The sequence below is a fragment of the Ranitomeya variabilis genome, chromosome 5 (assembly GCF_051348905.1).
Source record: "Ranitomeya variabilis isolate aRanVar5 chromosome 5, aRanVar5.hap1, whole genome shotgun sequence".
NCBI classification, from domain to species: domain Eukaryota; kingdom Metazoa; phylum Chordata; class Amphibia; order Anura; family Dendrobatidae; genus Ranitomeya; species Ranitomeya variabilis.
Genome location: NC_135236.1, coordinates 29,276,957 through 29,295,988, shown reverse-complemented (window position 1 = coordinate 29,295,988; position 19,032 = coordinate 29,276,957). Strand labels below are relative to the sequence as shown.

Here is a 19,032-nt window from a genome sequence, read left to right as displayed (position 1 = left end):
CAAGATGGCAAGTCTGGTCTATTTACTATAGAGTCTCCTGCCTGGAGACTTCCCCTATTGAAACCATCACGTCCATCGAGTTTTACCGCATTCCGTGGATAGAATGAGGGTGAAGAACCTCAGATCCCATGAACAGGAGGGTCCGGTCCTCCGACGTCACCATCATCTACAGTGAGGCAATATAATGGAGACTGAGCGAGCTTACACCTCTTGTATGGAAACCCACCTCACCATTCATAACCATAATCCGAGTACTAGATCCTGTGATGGGATGTTGGTCCAGGGAACTCATCTGATTGCCCTGTGAAGACTCGAAAAGGACGTTTTCTCCTAGTATGGAACAGCTTCTGCCTTTTGGGGTTTTCCTTTCTGTATATCATTATGTTAGGTTATAGTTTGACCTCAATATACTATATTTATTTTCAACCTGAAAAAACTATGGAACTTTGCAATATGTGTCCAAAGAAGACACCATCAACCATCTTAATCTACATGTTGGATAGGCTCGTCAGCTGTATTGGAGCCCCTCAAGTCTACATACTGAAAAGTCAAATCAAAGTTGTGAACATGTCTACCATCCTCTGGATATTCATCCTTTCCTCGAAGAGTCTGAACAATTGACCTTCTCTCAAGGTAGATCCAACATGTGGTTTTCTGTGTACAGTTCTTGAGTAAGGTTGTAGACCTTCACAATAGCATCTACGGTGGTCAGGAGGACTACTCTCGCTTCCGTATAGTCCCGCACACAGACCACCTTGTACATTTCTTCTATAGGAGGAAGAGCCAGGAAGGCCACCTCAGCCACCTGCCGGATGAACCAGCTGTGATGGTGGGCCAGTGTTTTGTGGTAGGCCTCGGCACACATTTCAGAGGTTTTGTCTTGACCAGGATTGGTGCCGACATTGTAAAGGAAAACCTCCAACCACTTCAGGGCTCGGTGCAAACGTAACAGCGTCCGACAACCAGAAGGAACCCTGTTGGGGGGAAGTTCTTTGAAGTTAACCACACCGTTCTCCAGCTCATATTTTATCATGGACCTGATGGTCCTGTAGCTTTTCCCGTTCTCTCCATTTAGGTAGTTTTGGAGGATGTTGATTTTCGTGAAGGTTTCATGAGATATAAAGCTGAAGACGGTCCCCATGGAGTCCATGAACCTGCAGGACAGAATGAGAAGTTGCAGATTATACCTCATACAGGAGATGCAGAAGACTCAGAGCTCCTCCTACCTGTATCACCCTGCTGGGGAGGAGACTCATAGCTCCTCCTATGTGTATTACCCTGCAGGGGGAGAAGACTCATAGCTCCTCCCATCTGTATCACCCTACAGGGGAGGACACCTATAGCGCCTCCTATGTGTATCACCCTGCAAGGAGAGGAGACTCCTAGCTCCTCCTATCTGTATCACCCTGCAGGGGGAGGAGACTCCTAGCTCCTCCTATCTGTGTCACCCTGCAGGGGGAGGAGACTCCTAGCTCCTCCTATCTGTATCACCCTGCAAGGAGAGGAGACTCCTAGCTCCTCCTATCTGTATCACCCTGCAGGGGGAGGAGACTCCTAGCTCCTCCTATCTGTATCACCCTGCAGGGGGAGGAGACTCACAGCTCCTCCTAACTGTATCACCCTGCAGGGGAGGAGACTCCTAGCTCCTATCTGTATCACCCTGCAGGGGGAGGAGACTCCTAGCTCCTCCTATCTGTATCACCCTGCAAGGAGAGGAGACTCCTAGCTCTTCCTATCTGTATCACCCTGCAGGGGGAGGAGACTCCTAGCTCCTCCTATCTGTATCACCCTGCAGGGGAGGAGACTCCTAGCTCCAATCTGTATCACCCTGCAGGGGGAGGAGACTCCTAGCTCCTCCTATCTGTATCACCCTGCAAGGAGAGGAGACTCCTAGGTCCTCCTATCTGTATCACCCTGCAGGGGGAGGAGACTCATAGCTCCTCCTATCTGTATCACCCTGCAGGGGGAGGAGACTCACAGCTCCTCATATCTGTATCACCCTGCAGGGGGAGGAGACTCCTAGCTCCTCCTATCTGTATCACCCTGCAGGGGGAGGAGACTCATAGCTCCTCCTATCTGTATCACCCTGCAGGGGGAGGAGACTCACAGCTCCTCCTATCTGTATCACCCTGCAGGGGGAGGAGACTCCTAGCTCCTCCTATCTGTATCACCCTGCAAGGAGAGGAGACTCCTAGCTCCTCCTATCTGTATCACCCTGCAGGGGGAGGAGACTCCTAGCTCCTCCTATCTGTATCACCCTGCAGGGGGAGGAGACTCCTAGCTCCTCCTAACTGTATCACCCTGCAGGGGAGGAGACTCCTAGCTCCTATCTGTATCACCCTGCAGGGGGAGGAGACTCCTAGCTCCTCCTATCTGTATCACCCTGCAGGGGGAGGAGACTCACAGCTCCTCCTATCTGTATCACCCTGCAAGGAGAGGAGACTCCTAGCTCCTCCTATCTGTATCACCCTGCAGGGGGAGGAGACTCCTAGCTCCTCCTATCTGTATCACCCTGCAGGGGGAGGAGACTCCTAGCTCCTCCTAACTGTATCACCCTGCAGGGGAGGAGACTCCTAGCTCCTATCTGTATCACCCTGCAGGGGGAGGAGACTCCTTGCTCCTCCTATCTGTATCACCCTGCAAGGAGAGGAGACTCCTAGCTCTTCCTATCTGTATCACCCTGCAGGGGGAGGAGACTCCTAGCTCCTCCTATCTGTATCACCCTGCAGGGGAGGAGACTCCTAGCTCCAATCTGTATCACCCTGCAGGGGGAGGAGACTCCTAGCTCCTCCTATCTGTATCACCCTGCAAGGAGAGGAGACTCCTAGCTCCTCCTATCTGTATCACCCTGCAGGGGGAGGAGACTCATAGGTCCTCCTATCTGTATCACCCTGCAGGGGGAGGAGACTCACAGCTCCTCCTATCTGTATCACCCTGCAGGGGGAGGAGACTCATAGCTCCTCCTATCTGTATCACCCTGCAGGGGGAGGAGACTCATAGCTCCTCCTATCTGTATCACCCTGCAGGGGGAGAAGTCTTCTTCTGTTTTGATCACTCTGCAGGGGGCGGAGACTCAGCTCCTTCTGTCTTGATCACCCTGCAGGGCGAGGAGACACAGACCACTTTTGGAGAAGTTTTACATAAACCTCAAACCTTGCTGACAGAAACACAAAATGTGTTTTGTTTCATGAAATTTGGGTCTGTTTGCAGTTACACTCATAGCTTCTTTTGTGTGTCACCACACAGGAGGAGGTCTACATTCATAACGCCTATATTTCCAAAGGTCAGAGGGTAAACTCACTTTATCAGCTCCCTCCAAGCTTCTAAGTAATGCTCCAGTAGAATCTCTTTCTCGATAATTGCACAGGAGTGAAATGATTGCAGCATTTTTCCTATTTGAAAATTCTTCCCTTTGCAATTTTTTAGTGAACTCTCAACTACCTGCAGGTAGGAGGCATCATCCTTCAGGGCGCCGGCGCCCTCTACCTGCTGGGAGAGACCACACAATGAAGGAATTGTCCGTATCGCTATATACAAGAGGATGTATACCGTATATCAGCAGTGCATCTGTACATCTGTAATTATACAGTGGGTTGCAAAAGTATTCACCCCCTTGGCTTTTTACCTATATTGTTTTATTATAACCTATGTGTAAATATTTTTGTAATCCGATTTGTGTGTGATGAATCAGGAGAAGTGAAGTGAGAAAAATATAGGCATAAATTAAATTTATGGGATCAAATAAGTAAAAATTGGCATGTGCATATGTATTCACTCCTTTTGCTATGAAACCCCTAAATAGTTCTGGCTCAGGCAGTTTCCTTCATAAGTCACAAGCTTAGTGACAGGACGTCCCCCTTTGTGCAATCTAAGTGTCACATTTCTGAAAGACTACAGAGCTACAATACCATTAAGCAGGAGGCACCACTAACCCAACACCATGAAGACCAAGGAGATCTCCAAACACCACCATGAAGACCAAGGGGATCTCCAAACAACACCATGAAGACCAAGGGGATCTCCAAACAACACCATGAAGACCAAGGAGATCTCCAAAAAACACCATGAAGACCAAGGAGATCCCCAAACAACACCATGAAGACCAAGGAGATCTCCAAAAAAAACACAATGAAGACCAAGGAGATCTCCAAACAACACCATGAAGACCAAGGAGATCTCCAAACAACACCATGAAGACCAAGGAGATCTCCAAACAACATCATGAAGACCAAGGAGATCTCCAAAAAACACTATGAAGACCAAGGAGTTCTCCAAACACCACCATGAAGACCAAGGAGATCTCCAAACAACATCATGAAGACCAAGGAGATCTCCAAAAAACACTATGAAGACCAAGGAGTTCTCCAAACACCACCATGAAGACCAAGGAGATATCCAAACACCATAATGAAGACCAAGGAGATCTCCAAAAAACACCATGAAGACCAAGGAGATCTCCAAAAAAACACCATGAAGACCAAGGAGATCTCCAAACACCACCATGATGGCCAAGGAGATCTCCAAACAACACCATGAAGACCAAGGAGATCTCCAAACAACACACCATGAAGACCAAGGAGATCTCCAAACAAGTCAGGGACAAAGTTGTTGAGAAGTACCAGTCAGGGTTGGGTTATAAAAAATATCCCAATCTCTGATGATCTCCCGGAGCACCATCAAATCCATTATCATCAAATGGAAAGAACATGGTACCACAACAAACCTGCCAAGAGAGTCTAGTTTCCAAAGTGGTTTCCACTGTTTAGGCTCTTCAGCAAGCGACAGGGTTGCCTTTTGAGTCCTGCTGTGCGCCCAAACAGTCACTTTCCCAAATATTTGGGGTATTCACGTGCTCAAGAGAAATTGCTAAACAAATTTTGAGTCCATTTTCTCCTGTTACTCTTGTGAAAATAAAGTCAAACTAAAGTAACATTTTTGTAAAAAAAAATTAAATGTAAATGTTTTCCTTCCACATTCCATTAATTCCAGTAAGGCTAAGTGCACACGTTGCAGAATTCCCACAGAAATTTCGGCTGCAATTCCGCAACTCCTGCCGCGGGTATATCACATGCGGAATTGGCATGCGTTTTCCCGCTAAACACTAGCGTTTTGCAAGTGATCTGTAGCATCGCTTGGAAAACTGATTGACAGGTTGGTCATACTTGTCAAACATAGTGTTTGACAAGCGTGACCAACTTTTTACTATTGATACTGCCTATGCAGCATCAATAGTAAAAAGATCTAATGTTAAAAATAATAATCAAAAAAATAATAAATAGTGATATTCTCACCTTCCTGCATCCCGCGCAGCTTTCCCGCTCCTTGCGATGCTCTGGTCCCAGTAATGCCTAGCAGCAATGACCCCAGATGACGTAGCGGTCTCGAGAGACCGAACGTCATCACAGCTCATTTTCACAAAGCATTATTGGGAACGGGAGTGTTGCCAGGAGCGGGAAAGCTGCGCGGGACGCCGGAAGGTGAGAATATCACGATTTATTATTATAATACTTTTTTTTTAACAATTATAAGGTTCCCCCAGGGCCTGGAGGTGAGTCTCCTCTCCTCCACCCTGGTTACCAACCGCACATGATCCGCTTACTTCATGCCCACCATGCGGGAAGTAAGCGGATCAATGCATTCCTATGTGTGCGGAATCACTTTAATGAACATGCTGCGTTTTTTTTCCAGAATGCGATTCCGCTGCGGAAAAAACCGCAACATGTGCACAAAAAATGCGGAATGCATTCTAAAAATAGGATGCTTAATCTACGCGGGTTTTTTTGCGGTTTTATCGCAGTTTTATAGCGAAAAAACGCAAAAAAAGCGAAAATTCCTAAACGTGTGCACACAGCCTAAGCACCTAAAGAGTAATAAACTTCTTGAATGTGGTTTTGAGCACCTTCAGTGGTGCAGTTTTTAGAATGGTGTCACTTTTGGGTATTTTCTGTCATATAGAACCCTCAAGGTCACTTCAAATGTGATGTGGTCCTTAAAAAAATAAGGCTTTGTAAATTTTGTTGGAATAATGAGAATTCGGTGGTTAACTTTTAACCATTCTAACTTCCTAAGAAAAAAAAAATATGTTTAATAAATTGTGCTGATGTAAAGTAGACATGTGGGAAATGTTCTTTTTTACTATTTTGTGTGACTTAATCCTGATTTAAGGGCATACCCCCCATTTCCACTAAATTTCATTCCTGCCACAAAGTCACATCATATCAGTTGTCTTCTCATTAGCGCAGGAGAAAGCGTTAACAAGGACAAGGCAGCTGATATCATTGTAATACACATTGAATTATAAAAGCAGAACCAGGGGCTGGTGCTTGAAATCATTATCTTCTTCAGTTAACCATGTCTGCCTACAAGGAAACGCATGCATTCAGGCTAACCAGGAGAAATACCCACAAAAATATAATGTTTATTAACTCATTAAAATTGTCATAGATCAGAAAAAAAGCCATAAGTCCGTCTAAGGACAAATACAAACAATACAACTTCTGGTAACTGTAGAGCTATGTCCCCAGTGGACAGGTATGAAATTGATGAGTTTCGGTTCAGTTTTTGAATATTCCTAGTGCCCAGGTTATTCCGGGATTTTGCAGTTGTGCGTTATACACTTACTTTCACGTCCTGTTTCTGGATGAAGTCATTCGCGGACTCCCCACAGGGTTTTCCATCTTTCATGCACTCGTGGAGGGCTGGATCTGCTATAATCATGGGTACAAGATTTAGGAAATCTCCATTTACAACATTGTATAAATTTGCTAAACAAATAATCACTATACTGTATGGTCACGTGTTCACTGCATGTCTAAAAATTACCCGGTGCAGAGATAGACATCCTGAGTGGCCCCTGTGTAGAAACTTATATGGACTCAAAGTTTTCCAGCTATCAATTCAAGCCTAGAGACAAGGCATGTCTACAAAAATAAGCAGTAAAATGGATCAAAGTGAAGACTACTGACTCAAATAGGCAATTATTTTTTTTCTTGATAGAGCTGCGCTTTTTACCTGTCTTGCTATTTCCCACCCTAAGTTCAGGGCAGTATCTTCCCCCTGATGAAGCTATGGCGAAACCTGTGTTGGGCGCAAACATCTCAGGTGATGTGGTTTGTTTCATCCAGTCTTATTATGTTTGCTGTTTCTTTTTTGGTCTCTTATGTGGACACATTACGAAGTTCTCGTTCCTTACATGCTTATGGGGGGAGACATAGTCATTCTATGCCATAGTATGCAGCATATTATATGTAGCACTCCTTTTGCACTCTGGAGCCACTTTTTGCACACTTATTATTGCACCTTATTGGATATCTCCATATGGTGGTATATATTTTTCATTATCAAGCCAAATAACTTTCCAGGAATTATTTTATGTACTATGAACTTTTCCCTACATACAGGAGCTTCTCACAAAATTAGGATATCATCAAGAAGTTAATTTATTTCAGTTCTTCAATACAAAAAGTGAAGTCCCAAAAGTCATTATCTTAGTAAATTACAATAATTAACAAAAAAAACCTTGCATTTAAAAAGGTCCCATAGTCTGTTTCAGTAGCTCCACAATCATGGGGAAGACTGCTGACCTGACAGATGTCCAGAAGGCGGCATTGACACACTCCACAAGGAGGCGAAGCCACAAAAGGTCATTGCTAAAGAAGCCGGCTGTTCACACAGTGCTGTATCCAAGCAGATTAATGGAAAGTGGAGTGGAAGGAAAACATGTGGTAGAAAAAGGTGCACAAGCAACCGGGATAACCGCAGCCTTGAAAGGATTGTTAAGAAAAGGCCATTCAGAAATGTGGGTGAGATTCACATGGAGTGGACTGCTGCTGGAGTCATTGCTTCACCACACACACAGATGTATCCAGGACATGGGCTACAAGTGTCACATTCCTTGTGTCAGCCACTCATGACCAATAGACAACGCCAGAAGCGTCTTACCTGGGCCAAGGAGAAGAAGAACTGGACTGTTGTCAGTGGTCCAAGGTGTTGTGTTCAGATGAAAGTAAATTTTGCATTTACTTTGGAAATCAAGGTCCCAGAGTCTGGAGGAAGAGTGGAGAGGCCACAATCCAAGCTGCTGGAGGTCTGGTGGGAAGTCTCCACAATCAGTGATGGTTTGGGGAGCCATGTCATCTGCTGGTGTAGGTCCACTGTGTTTTATCAAGACCAAAGTCAGCGCAGCCGTCTACCAGGACATTTTAGAGCACTTCATGCTTCCCTCTGCCGACAAGCTTTCTGGAGATGGAAATGTCATTCTCCAGCAAGACTTGGCGCCTGTCCACACGGCCAAAAGTACCAATACCTGGTGTAAAAACAACAGTATCACTGTGCTTGATTGGCAGCAAACTGGAGATTCTATGGAGTATTGTCAAGAGGAAGATGAGAGACACCGGACCCAACAATGCAGACAAGCTGAAGGCTGCAATCAAAGCAACCTGGGCTTCCATAACCCCTGAGCAGCGCCACAGGCTGATCACCTCCATGCCACGCCGCATTGATGCAGTAATTGATGCAAAATGAGCCGCGACCAAGTATTGAGTGCATTTACTGAACATACTTTTTCAGTAGGACAACATTTCAGATTTTAAAATCATTTTTCAAGATGGTGTTATAAAGTATTCTAATTTACTGAGATAATGACTTTTGGGTTTTCATCGGCTGTAAGCCGTAATCATCAACATTAACAGAAATAAACACGTGAAATAGATCACTCTGTGTGTAATGACTCTATATAATAATAATAATCTTTATTTATATAGCGCCAACCTATTCCGCAGCACCTAACGAGTTTCACTTTTTGTATTGAAGAACTGAAATTAGCATTTTGATGATATTCTAATTTTGTGAAACCCACTTGTATGTACTGTACCTCTGTTAGTGGTGACTGTGGTATTGCAGAATGGAATCTATATTTTTAGACATTTACCAAATTTAAGGAAGTTGTTTTCCTCCTATTGTAGTGCTATGGCTGGCGTCCCTGCATGGTGACCTTATCTCCCTCCATGCAGGGACGCCGGCTTACTCACCACCCTGGCCTGTGGCGTGGTTCCCCAGCGTGCTGTTGTTCCAGCTTGGTGTGTGCGCATGCGCGCACTCCCCTGCTGTTAGAGGACCAGCGTGCATATATTGTTAATGCCCTCTGCCTGTCGCTGAGAAGCATTTAGCATAATTAGTACACCTACAAGATGGCTCCCAGCCAATAGCTTGGACTCCTTAGGGATTCGCCAAGCAACATGTTTAGTCATTAGGTAGTTGGTGTTCTACCAGTGCAGTTGTGAGGTCTCCTTGTCTATGTGCGACCAGTGTCCTGAACCCAAATCACTGGTCCCGTTGCGGCCATTCTCCTCAACCCAAATCCCTGGTCCCAGTGCGGCCAGGCTCCTGAACCTAGATCCCTGGTCCCGTTGGCGGCCATGCTCCTCAACCCAAATCCCTGGTCTCGGTGCGGTCAGTGCTTGAACATTGTCCCCTGGTCCTGGTACCACCAGTCCTGTTTCCAAAATCCCCTAGTCCCAGTGTGGACAGAGCCTGAGCGTTGTCCCCTGGTCCCAATGTGGCCAGTGTCTGAATGTTATCCCCTGTTCCTGGTGCGGACAGTCCTGATTCTGAAGTCCCCTGGTCCCAATGCGTCCTGTGTTCTCTTCCCGTAGTTCCCTGCTCCCAGTGCGGCCAGTGCCTGAACATTGTCCCCTGGTCTGTGTGCAGCTAGTCCCTTATCCAGTATCCTTGACCGATGTGTAAGAACATAGCCCTAATGCGTGTCAGCAAACCTGCAGTTGCGGAATCTGCCTAGGAGTGGCAACTGGCGACTACCTGCGGCCCAGTCGGTCTCCATCATCAGGAGCTCCAGTTAACACCTGGTAGCCCCTTAGCTACACCCCTTCCTGGACAGGCTGACTCTGCGGCACAATGGGTCCACAAATCCACGTGCACCAGCACTGGGTATAACATCTGTTTTACTATCATCTGTTTTAATTTGCCCTGTAACACTACACCAATTGCTGTATTTTGGAGCCATTTTTTAGATATACTTTGAATAAATGGCTTAATGTAACAGAACCACTAATTTCTTCTTTATATTTATAAGATTGTCTCTCTCCATGTACATATATGCTTTTATATGTTAATAATAATATTATGTATTTGAATTATTTATGCTATCTATAGTCTTTCTTTATAGCTTTAATAAATGTATACTTTAATAAAACCAGTATGCTTGGTTTACCCTTGGCTCAGTAGCTTTGGCCAAATTCTGTAGGTTTCCAACCCTAAGTATCCAAAAGCTTCCATAATTTACCTTGGAAATGTTGCAACCAAGCTGCAAACCATCTCTGGAAGGAAGTTCAGCCAAGATCTGAGGTTCAAAGATGATGGTCTTGATTGAGCAATCATCCACTATCATGAGCTTGACTTGGACAATGCCAAGTAATCATCCCTGGAAGAGGGTTACAGAGAACTGACTAACCAACCTGCCACGTGTCTGGATGTCTCTCCCCATTTTGGGTAAACTCTCATAGGAATCTTTGAAAAATTACCCACAATGAAAAGTTTGGTTGAAGAGACTTAGGCTGATGTTAGAGGCTTGGTTCAACCAAGAACCGAAGAAACCTCGCATTACTCAGAGTATCCCTTCAGGTTAATATGGGGCATGGTGCCATCTTATGTCTCTAACTGGATAGTGAGACATTTCATACATAATGGATCTGCTGCCTAGCAGAGGCCATGTCCACCCACAAGTATTTATGTGCCTGTCGGCTACTTACGAAGCTTTACGGAGCTCAGGTACAGAAACAGGAATATCACAGTCAGTGGGATAAGCAGTCGGAGGACTTTAGGGCAGCTCATGTCCAAGAGGGCTGCACACGGCATTGTTACCTCCAGCGCGGTGGACCGTCCATGCTGCAGTGGTTGGAGTATCCGGATTCTGCTGCAGTCAGGTCACAGTTTCACAATCCTAGTGAGACTGATAAGAAATGAACCTTCACCACATATATCAGTTTACACAGGAGCACAGGCAGCAATAATGATGGATCAGCTGTAAGGTGACGGTGACGAGATGTCCTCAGTCAGGGAAAGACCTTTGTCACTTATCGTTTATACAACGAGACTTTCTGATATTGGAGTACAGGAAAATAGCACTATTACTTTCTGGGTACAGGAAAATAACACTATTACACTCGGGTACAGGAAAATAACAGTACACCTGTGTAACAGATAGAGATGAGCGAACCTTTCAAGGTTCAGTTTGGATTCGCCGAACGGTCCTCTGTTCACCAAACAGACCTCAGTTAGCTGAACTGTTTGACGAATGTACCCGAACCACATTAGATTCAATGGGAAGCAAAACCAAACGCATAGACAACACCTCAAGGGGTGACAAAAAGCTCCCCAAACAGCTAAAATTAGGGGCAGACGCCATGAAGAGTGGCATCAATTGACCCACAGCAGAACTTTGCAAATGGCACAGCAGCAGTCAGCCATAGCCCATACATGAGGTATCAGGGTCTGATCCAGCATTTACAGCTTGAATTGAAGTTTCAATGAGGACCTGGTGGTTAAGGGAGCGATGTAAACCTTCTTAGATTAGAGACCTCACACCTCATGCAACACCTACATTTTTTGTATTCCATCCACACTCAGATGGCACAAAAATCAGTTTCACACAATAACATTGGTAGAAAAATATAAAGAAAGTAACACAGGTAATTGACTAAAAGTGAACACAGGCCTGCCTGTCTGGGAGCCCTACTGCATGCACAGAAGCAACAGCAGGCACAGAAGACACCACAAATGTGGCACAGACTGCAATAATGTGAGATCAATACATGACACTAAAAACGACACCGTCGCCTAGTCTGTACAGTCTGCGACTGGGGTTCAAAAGTCATTGGAGGTCCATAACTTGTTCATTTTAATTAAAGTTAGGTGGTCTACACTTTGAGGGGACAGCCAAACGCACTTATCTGTCAGGCACCACCAGCAGCGCTGAAGACATTTTCTGAGAGAACACTTGTTGCCGGGCATGACAAAACCTCCAAGGCATGACAGTCAAGCTCAGGTCACTCTTCCATTTTTGAACACCAAAATGTAAAAGGGTCCAAACCCCACCTGATGGGGTTGATATTAAGCTCCAGATACTCCTGCACCATCCTCTCCTTTTGTTCGCAATGTGTCAGACTTGTACTCTGTTCTGCTGATGCACGGGCTGGTCTAAAAAATGTGGTAAACGACTCACAGAAATTGCTTTTGCCACTTACAGTGCTGCTGCTGCTCCTAATGTTTTGGCAATGACACCTTGACGTTCCTGGGGTTGCAAGTTTACAACTGGGATGCACATTGTGTGCCTCATGACTGTCTTGGGGACAACCACTCTTAAGATTGTCTACAAGTGTATTTCGATACTCCAGCATGCGCGCATCCCTTTCCAAGGGGGGGAAGCAACTGGCTAAATTTACTCTTTTACCATGTATATAACAGATTGGCAACCCGGTAGTCAGCACTGTTTCTATCCCTAAGAATACAGGCATCGTGTTGAAGATAGTGCAGCAAGAAGGCGCTCATGTGTTGGGCGCTTCCATGAGGTTGAAGCCCATGCTGTTTTGGTGGCGGGATAACACTCAAGGTTGCTTCCTCCATCCCCTCCCACCAACCATTAAAACAGAGAGTGTATCATTATACTCTTCATCTCCGGACATTACGCATCCATCACCTTGTCCTCAATTTGATCCTCGGTTCCTGCATCTTCACTAACAAATTGTCTGGTACAATGAGTCCCCTTTGATTGCTGTAAGCCACCTTCCCATGGCACCCGCCTGTACGACGACAGTTCGGAAATTTGAGATATTGCTATCCCTTCCCCATCCTCCTCTGCTTCCAACTCTTCCTCTGAGACCATCACCACCTCACGCAGACAATTCAAAGCCTGCTCCAGCATATAGATGACCAGAATAGTTATGCTGCTGACAGCATCGTCAGCGCTAACCATCTTAGTAGCTTTTCAAAACTGCAGAAGGGTGCAGAGGTCTTTCTTATGTGCCCACTCCGCATGGGTGATTTGCCCCACATCTGGACTGTGTTGGCCCAGGCTATGCAAAAGGACATACTGCACTAGGGCTTATCGCTGCTGCCCCAGCCACTGCTACATGTGCAGAGTGAAATTTCACCACGTCGGAACATTGCAAATCAAGCGGTTAACCGGTAGCCCGAAAGATCTTTGTAGCGATGCAAGTCGATGACCTGTGGGGTGCGAAAATCAGAAGTGAGCACACAGTGACCATGCTTTCTGCGGAAGTGCATCCAGGCCGGGATAGTGGTGTAGAATTGCTGTACCACCAGGTTGAGGACGTAAGCCATGCAAGACACATGTGTGAGGTTGCCATGGCGTAGGGCCGCCACCAGGTTTGTACCATTATCGCACATGGCCTTCCCTGGCTCCAAGTTTAGTCAAAACAGCCATTGCTCCAACTCGGCCTGGATAGCTGTCCACAACTCTTGAGCTGTGTGACTGCGATCTCCAAGGCATATTAATTTAAAGACTGCCTGATTACGGTGACCCCTGGCTGCGCAGTACGGAGGTGGAGGAGATTCTATCTGCACTGTTGGAACACTTGTCTGATTAAGGTAGAGGTTGAGGGCCGAGGTGGAGGCCCTAGAGGAGGTGGAGGAGGCAGAAGCAGTGGAGGAACTGTTAGATACAGAGGTTTGTCCTGCAAGCATTATGAATTCAAAGACTTGTGGAGCAGCTTCTTGACTGCCTGCGGCCACAGTCACCAGAGTCACCCAGTGCTCAGTCAGGAAGATGACACCTCTGCACATGTTTGCTTGTCTAGGTGTCAGTGGTGAAATGCCCCCTGACAGACATAGATTTTTTTAGGGAACGGGTGATGTTTTTGGCAACATGCAGGCACAGCTTTGTTTGAGAAGTAATAGCTACTGGGCAACTGATACTGGGGGACTGTGATGGCTATCAACTTCCAGAAACTGTCTGTATCGACCAGACGGAAAGGCAACCAACATATTACAGATGGTGGAGTTCAAGCTCTTTGTTTTGCCATGTGTAGGAGGAAACATTATTTTACGTGAACACAACTGCGGGGCCAAGTGCTGGCTGCTGTGCTTAGAGAGGGCGGAGTACGGAGAACAGGACAAACTGCTGGTTTGGGAGTGAGATGTTATGGTGGATTGAGAATGATTTGTTGCTCTAGGTTACACAAAAGCAGCAATTATGTCTACTTCTGTAACAGCTGACCAGATCTCACTCCCCCAACTGTAGGGGGTAAACAATTGTAGTTTCTGCAGCCAGAGACCTGTGTGTGAAGACTTGGAATGGTGACGGTGGAGAAAGAAGCAGCAGATGGAGTTGATGGGATGGCTGGTGGTTGGCGAGGTCTGTTAATCCGCATTTCAGCATAGTGAGATTCCCACACTAAGGCATGTTGATCATGCATGAGCCGGTTCATGCATGTACTTGTCAAATTATTGCAATTTTTGCCTCTTCTGATTTTTTTTTGCAAATTTTACAGATAACTTGTGTTGTCATCCTTTGTGGTCTCAATACATGCCAAGGCTAGACAACCCTTGCTGCCCTTGCGAACTGCACACTTGCGACCAGTGCTGGCCACAGGCAGAGTTTTAGCTGAGGATGCTGTGCTTGTCATGGTTGCGTCACTTCGTGTCTGTGTGGTAAGCTGAAACGTAACCTCCTCATCTTCCTCCTCCTCCACCTCCTCTGTTGAGCTGCTCAGCTGCATACCTCTGGTTTCACACCAAATGGGATGTACAACCTCATTGTCATCCTCTCTGTTCTCACACTCCTCACCCTGAGAGTCACCTTCCTCCAGGAGCGACCTCACTGCACTGTGACACTGAGACAATAGCACCAGCAAAACAAGGTGTCCACTTTTTATATGGTTTTATATGGCCATGTGACTTCTGAACACTTTTGCTCATTTCTAGCAATAGACAGACTTGATTCTTCCAGGATAAGGGCTCCACGGGGCCTTATCATAATTTTCAGGACTCTTCATTCTTCTTTTACACTGTAGGTAGTTTTTAATTACATTGCCTGTGTACTTGTGTTTGTGGACCTGCTACTGAATAACAAGTTATCTGCCTGTATTTCTCAGCATTGAAAATACCAATAATCATGACCAAATCCCATTTTCTGAAATGCAGCCCTAAATTTGCAAGGACCCTCCACCGTGCTTCACTGTTACCTTTAGACACTTACCATTGTCCTCTGTTATAGTCAAATATTTCCCATTTTGGCTCATTAGTCCTATACACCTGTTACCATTTTTCTGCACCGATTCCTTTGTTCTCCGCATAGTTGAGTCGCTTGGCCTTGTGTCTATGTGGAAGATTTGTTTTTTGTTTTCCATGAAGACCAATTCTAGCCAGACGTGTATGAACAGTAGATGGGTGTAGTTGGCTTTCACTGGTTTCCGACAGTTCTGAGCTGATGGCACTGGTGGACACCTTCTATTTTGTAGGGTAAATCTTCTGCAACATTTTCCTGGCCGACCACTGCATCTACGCTCCTCAACGTTGTCCATTTCTTAATGTACTCTATGATGATAAATAAAAGCAGATATGTATCCACTATTCAACACCACAAAGGATGTCACAACACCAAAAAAGGATGATACTAGGTCAAGAAATATGGTATCAAAATGTAGCCACTTTATTAGTAATGATTTTTTAAAAACACCACAGACAACAAGTGCAAAAAAGGTGATATACAAAGCGACATCCTTGAGGATGTTGTAAAATTAGCAAGAGACACGTGCCCAGGAGATTACTGTCACTAAAAGATCATGCAAAGCTATTATATATATATATTACTTAATAGTTACCCACAAATATCCCAAAGAAAGAAAAATAATATAATAGCCTAATAACAGATTTTTGCTGCATACGGGGGTAACAGGAACAACCCAGATCCCACTATTCATAGTCCCTAAGACGGCTGCAGTCAGCACATGTTCCACAGTACCGTAATACCAATACTGAAATAGACCGGTGGTAGGAAGCAATACCATAAATCACACAATGATGAAATAAACAGCACTGTTTACCCACCGCAATGCAGACGATAACTACCGGGAACACGCCTCCGCCCCAACGCGCGTTTCGGAAAAACAACCTTCGTCAGGGGGCATTGAAATAACAGTGACGAGTGATTTAAAAAGGTTTGACCCCAGAAATGTCTTCTTAGAGCGAGGGGTATCAATCTTTTGGAGGTGGGTATTCGTGGAGGGGGTACTTTTCAACGTTTAGCCCGTATGGAATCTGCATTGCGGTGGGTAAACAGTGCTGTTTATTTCATCATTGTGTGATTTACGGTATTACTTCCTACCACCGGTCTATTTCAGTAGTGGGATCTGGGTTGTTCCTGTTACCCCCATATGCAGCAAAAATCTGTTGTCATTAGGCTATTATATTATTTTTCTTTCTTAGGGATATTTGTGGGTAACTATTAAGTAATATACATATATAATAGCTTTGCATGATCTTCTAGTGACATTAATCTCCTGGGCACGTGTCTCTTGCTAATTTTACAACATCCTCAAGGATGTCGCTTTGTATATCACCTTTCTTGCACTTGTTGTCTGTGGTGTTTTTGAAAAATCATTACTAATAAAGTGGCTACATTTTGATACCATATTTCTTGACCTAGTATCATCCTTTTTTGGTGTTGTGTTATGTATTTGATGATAGGTCTTTATGTCCTTTAATCTATGGGTACAGATTGCTGATTGATTATTTGATACCATGCAGATACGCCATATAAGTTGCTATCTACCACCAAGTATGTGTGTGACTGGCTCCAAATGTATTTTTCAGCAGAACAATGGCCTTAAACATCCGACCAATGTCATTAAGAGCGAGGAGTCCTGTGGATGATGATCCGGCCCCACAGAGCCCTGATCTCACATCATCCAGTCTGGGATCACAGGAAGAGGCAGAAGCATCTGTACAAGCCTCATACACAGAAGATCTGGGGTCAGGTCTCCAAGATGTGTGGAGCAACCTTGTGCCGAGATCCTTTAAAAATTGTGTGTAAATGACAAGAAGTGATGGAAGTTACGGGCGGTCACCAGATATTGATGATGGAGGTGATGGGCTGTCACCAAAACTGATGATAGAAGCAACGGGTGGTCACCAGATATTGATGATAGAGACAATGGGCGATCACCAAATACTGATGATGGAGGTGACGGCCTGTCACCAAAAACTGATGATAGAAGCAACAGGCGGTCACCAGATATTGATGATGGAGACAATGGGCGATCACCAGATACTGTTGATAATTGAGGCGATGGGCAATCACCAGATACTGATGATGGAGGTTACGGGTAGTCACCAGATACTGATGATGGAGATGATGGGTGGTCACCAGATACTAATGATAGAAGCACGGGCGGTCACCAGATACTGATGATGGAGATGATGGGTGGTCACCAGATACTAATGATAGAAGCACGGGTAGTCACCAGATACTGATGATGGAGATGATGGGCGGTCACCAGATACTAATGATAGAAGCACGGGCGGTCACCAGATACTGATGATGGAGATGATGGGCGGTCACCAGATACTAATGATAGAAGCACGGGCGGTCACCAGATACTGATGATGGAGATGATGGGCGGTCACCAGATACTAATGATAGAAGCACGGGCGGTCACCAGATACTGATGATGGAGATGATGGGCGGTCACCAGATACTAATGATAGAAGCACGGGCGGTCACCAGATACTGATGATGGAGATGATGGGTGGTCACCAGATACTAATGATAGAAGCACGGGTAGTCACCAGATACTGATGATGGAGATGATGGGCGGTCACCAGATACTAATGATAGAAGCACGGGCGGTCACCAGATACTGATGATGGAGATGATGGGCGGTCACCAGATACTAATGATAGAAGCACGGGCGGTCACCAGATACTGATGATGGAGATGATGGGCGGTCACCAGATACTAATGATAGAAGCACGGGTAGTCACCAGATACTGATGATGGAGATGATGGGCGGTCACCAGATACTAATGATAGAAGCACGGGTAGTCACCAGATACTGATGATGGAGATGATGGGCGGTCACCAGATACTAATGATAGAAGCACGGGTAGTCACCAGATACTGATGATGGAGATGATGGGTGGTCACCAGATACTAATGATAGAAGCACGGGCGGTCACCAGATACTGATGATGGAGATGATGGGTGGTCACCAGATACTAATGATAGAAGCACGGGCGGTCACCAGATACTGATGATGGAGATGATGGGTGGTCACCAGATACTAGTGATAGAAGCACGGGCGGTCACCAGACACTGATGATGGAGATGATGGGTGGTCACCAGATACTAATGATAGAAGCACGGGCGGTCACCAGATACTGATGATGGAGATGATGGGTGGTCACCAGATACTAGTGATAGAAGCACGGGCGGTCACCAGATACTGATGATGGAGATGATGGGTGGTCACCAGATACTAGTGATAGAAGCACGGGCGGTCACCAGATACTGATGATGGAGATGATGGGTGGTCACCAGATACTAGTGATAGAAGCACGGGCGGTCACCAGATACTGATGATGGAGATGATGGGTGGTCACCAGATACTAGTGATAGAAGCACGGGCGGTCACCAGACACTGATGATGGAGATGATGGGTGGTCACCAGATACTAATGATAGAAGCACGGGCGGTCACCAGATACTGATGATGGAGATGATGGGTGGTCACCAGATACTAGTGATAGAAGCACGGGCGGTCACCAGACACTGATGATGGAGATGATGGGTGGTCACCAGATACTAATGATAGAAGCACGGGCGGTCACCAGATACTGATGATGGAGATGATGGGTGGTCACCAGATACTAGTGATAGAAGCACAGGCGGTCACCAGACACTGATGATGGAGATGATGGGTGGTCACCAGATACTAATGATAGAAGCACGGGCGGTCACCAGATACTGATGATGGAGATGATGGGTGGTCACCAGATA

The 19,032-nt window shown here is 45.7% G+C and overlaps 1 protein-coding gene across 2 annotated transcripts; it reads right to left on the bottom strand.

Annotated features, from left to right (window-relative positions):
- Window positions 1–395: 395 nt before the first annotated feature.
- GLTPD2 (glycolipid transfer protein domain containing 2) lies at window positions 396–10,938 on the bottom strand. Of its 2 annotated transcripts, none has more exons than XM_077261599.1 (4): window positions 10,767–10,938; window positions 6,622–6,707; window positions 3,302–3,489; window positions 396–1,154 (listed from the first exon to the last, which is right to left on the bottom strand). In XM_077261599.1, exons 1-4 carry the CDS (start codon window positions 10,870–10,872, stop codon window positions 629–631), a joined length of 906 nt encoding a protein of 301 aa, XP_077117714.1. In that variant the 5' UTR covers window positions 10,873–10,938; the 3' UTR covers window positions 396–628. The 2 variants fall into 2 exon arrangements, with proteins under 2 accessions (XP_077117714.1, XP_077117715.1); XM_077261600.1 differs by having other exon boundaries at window positions 6,622–6,704.
- Window positions 10,939–19,032: the final 8,094 nt, after the last annotated feature.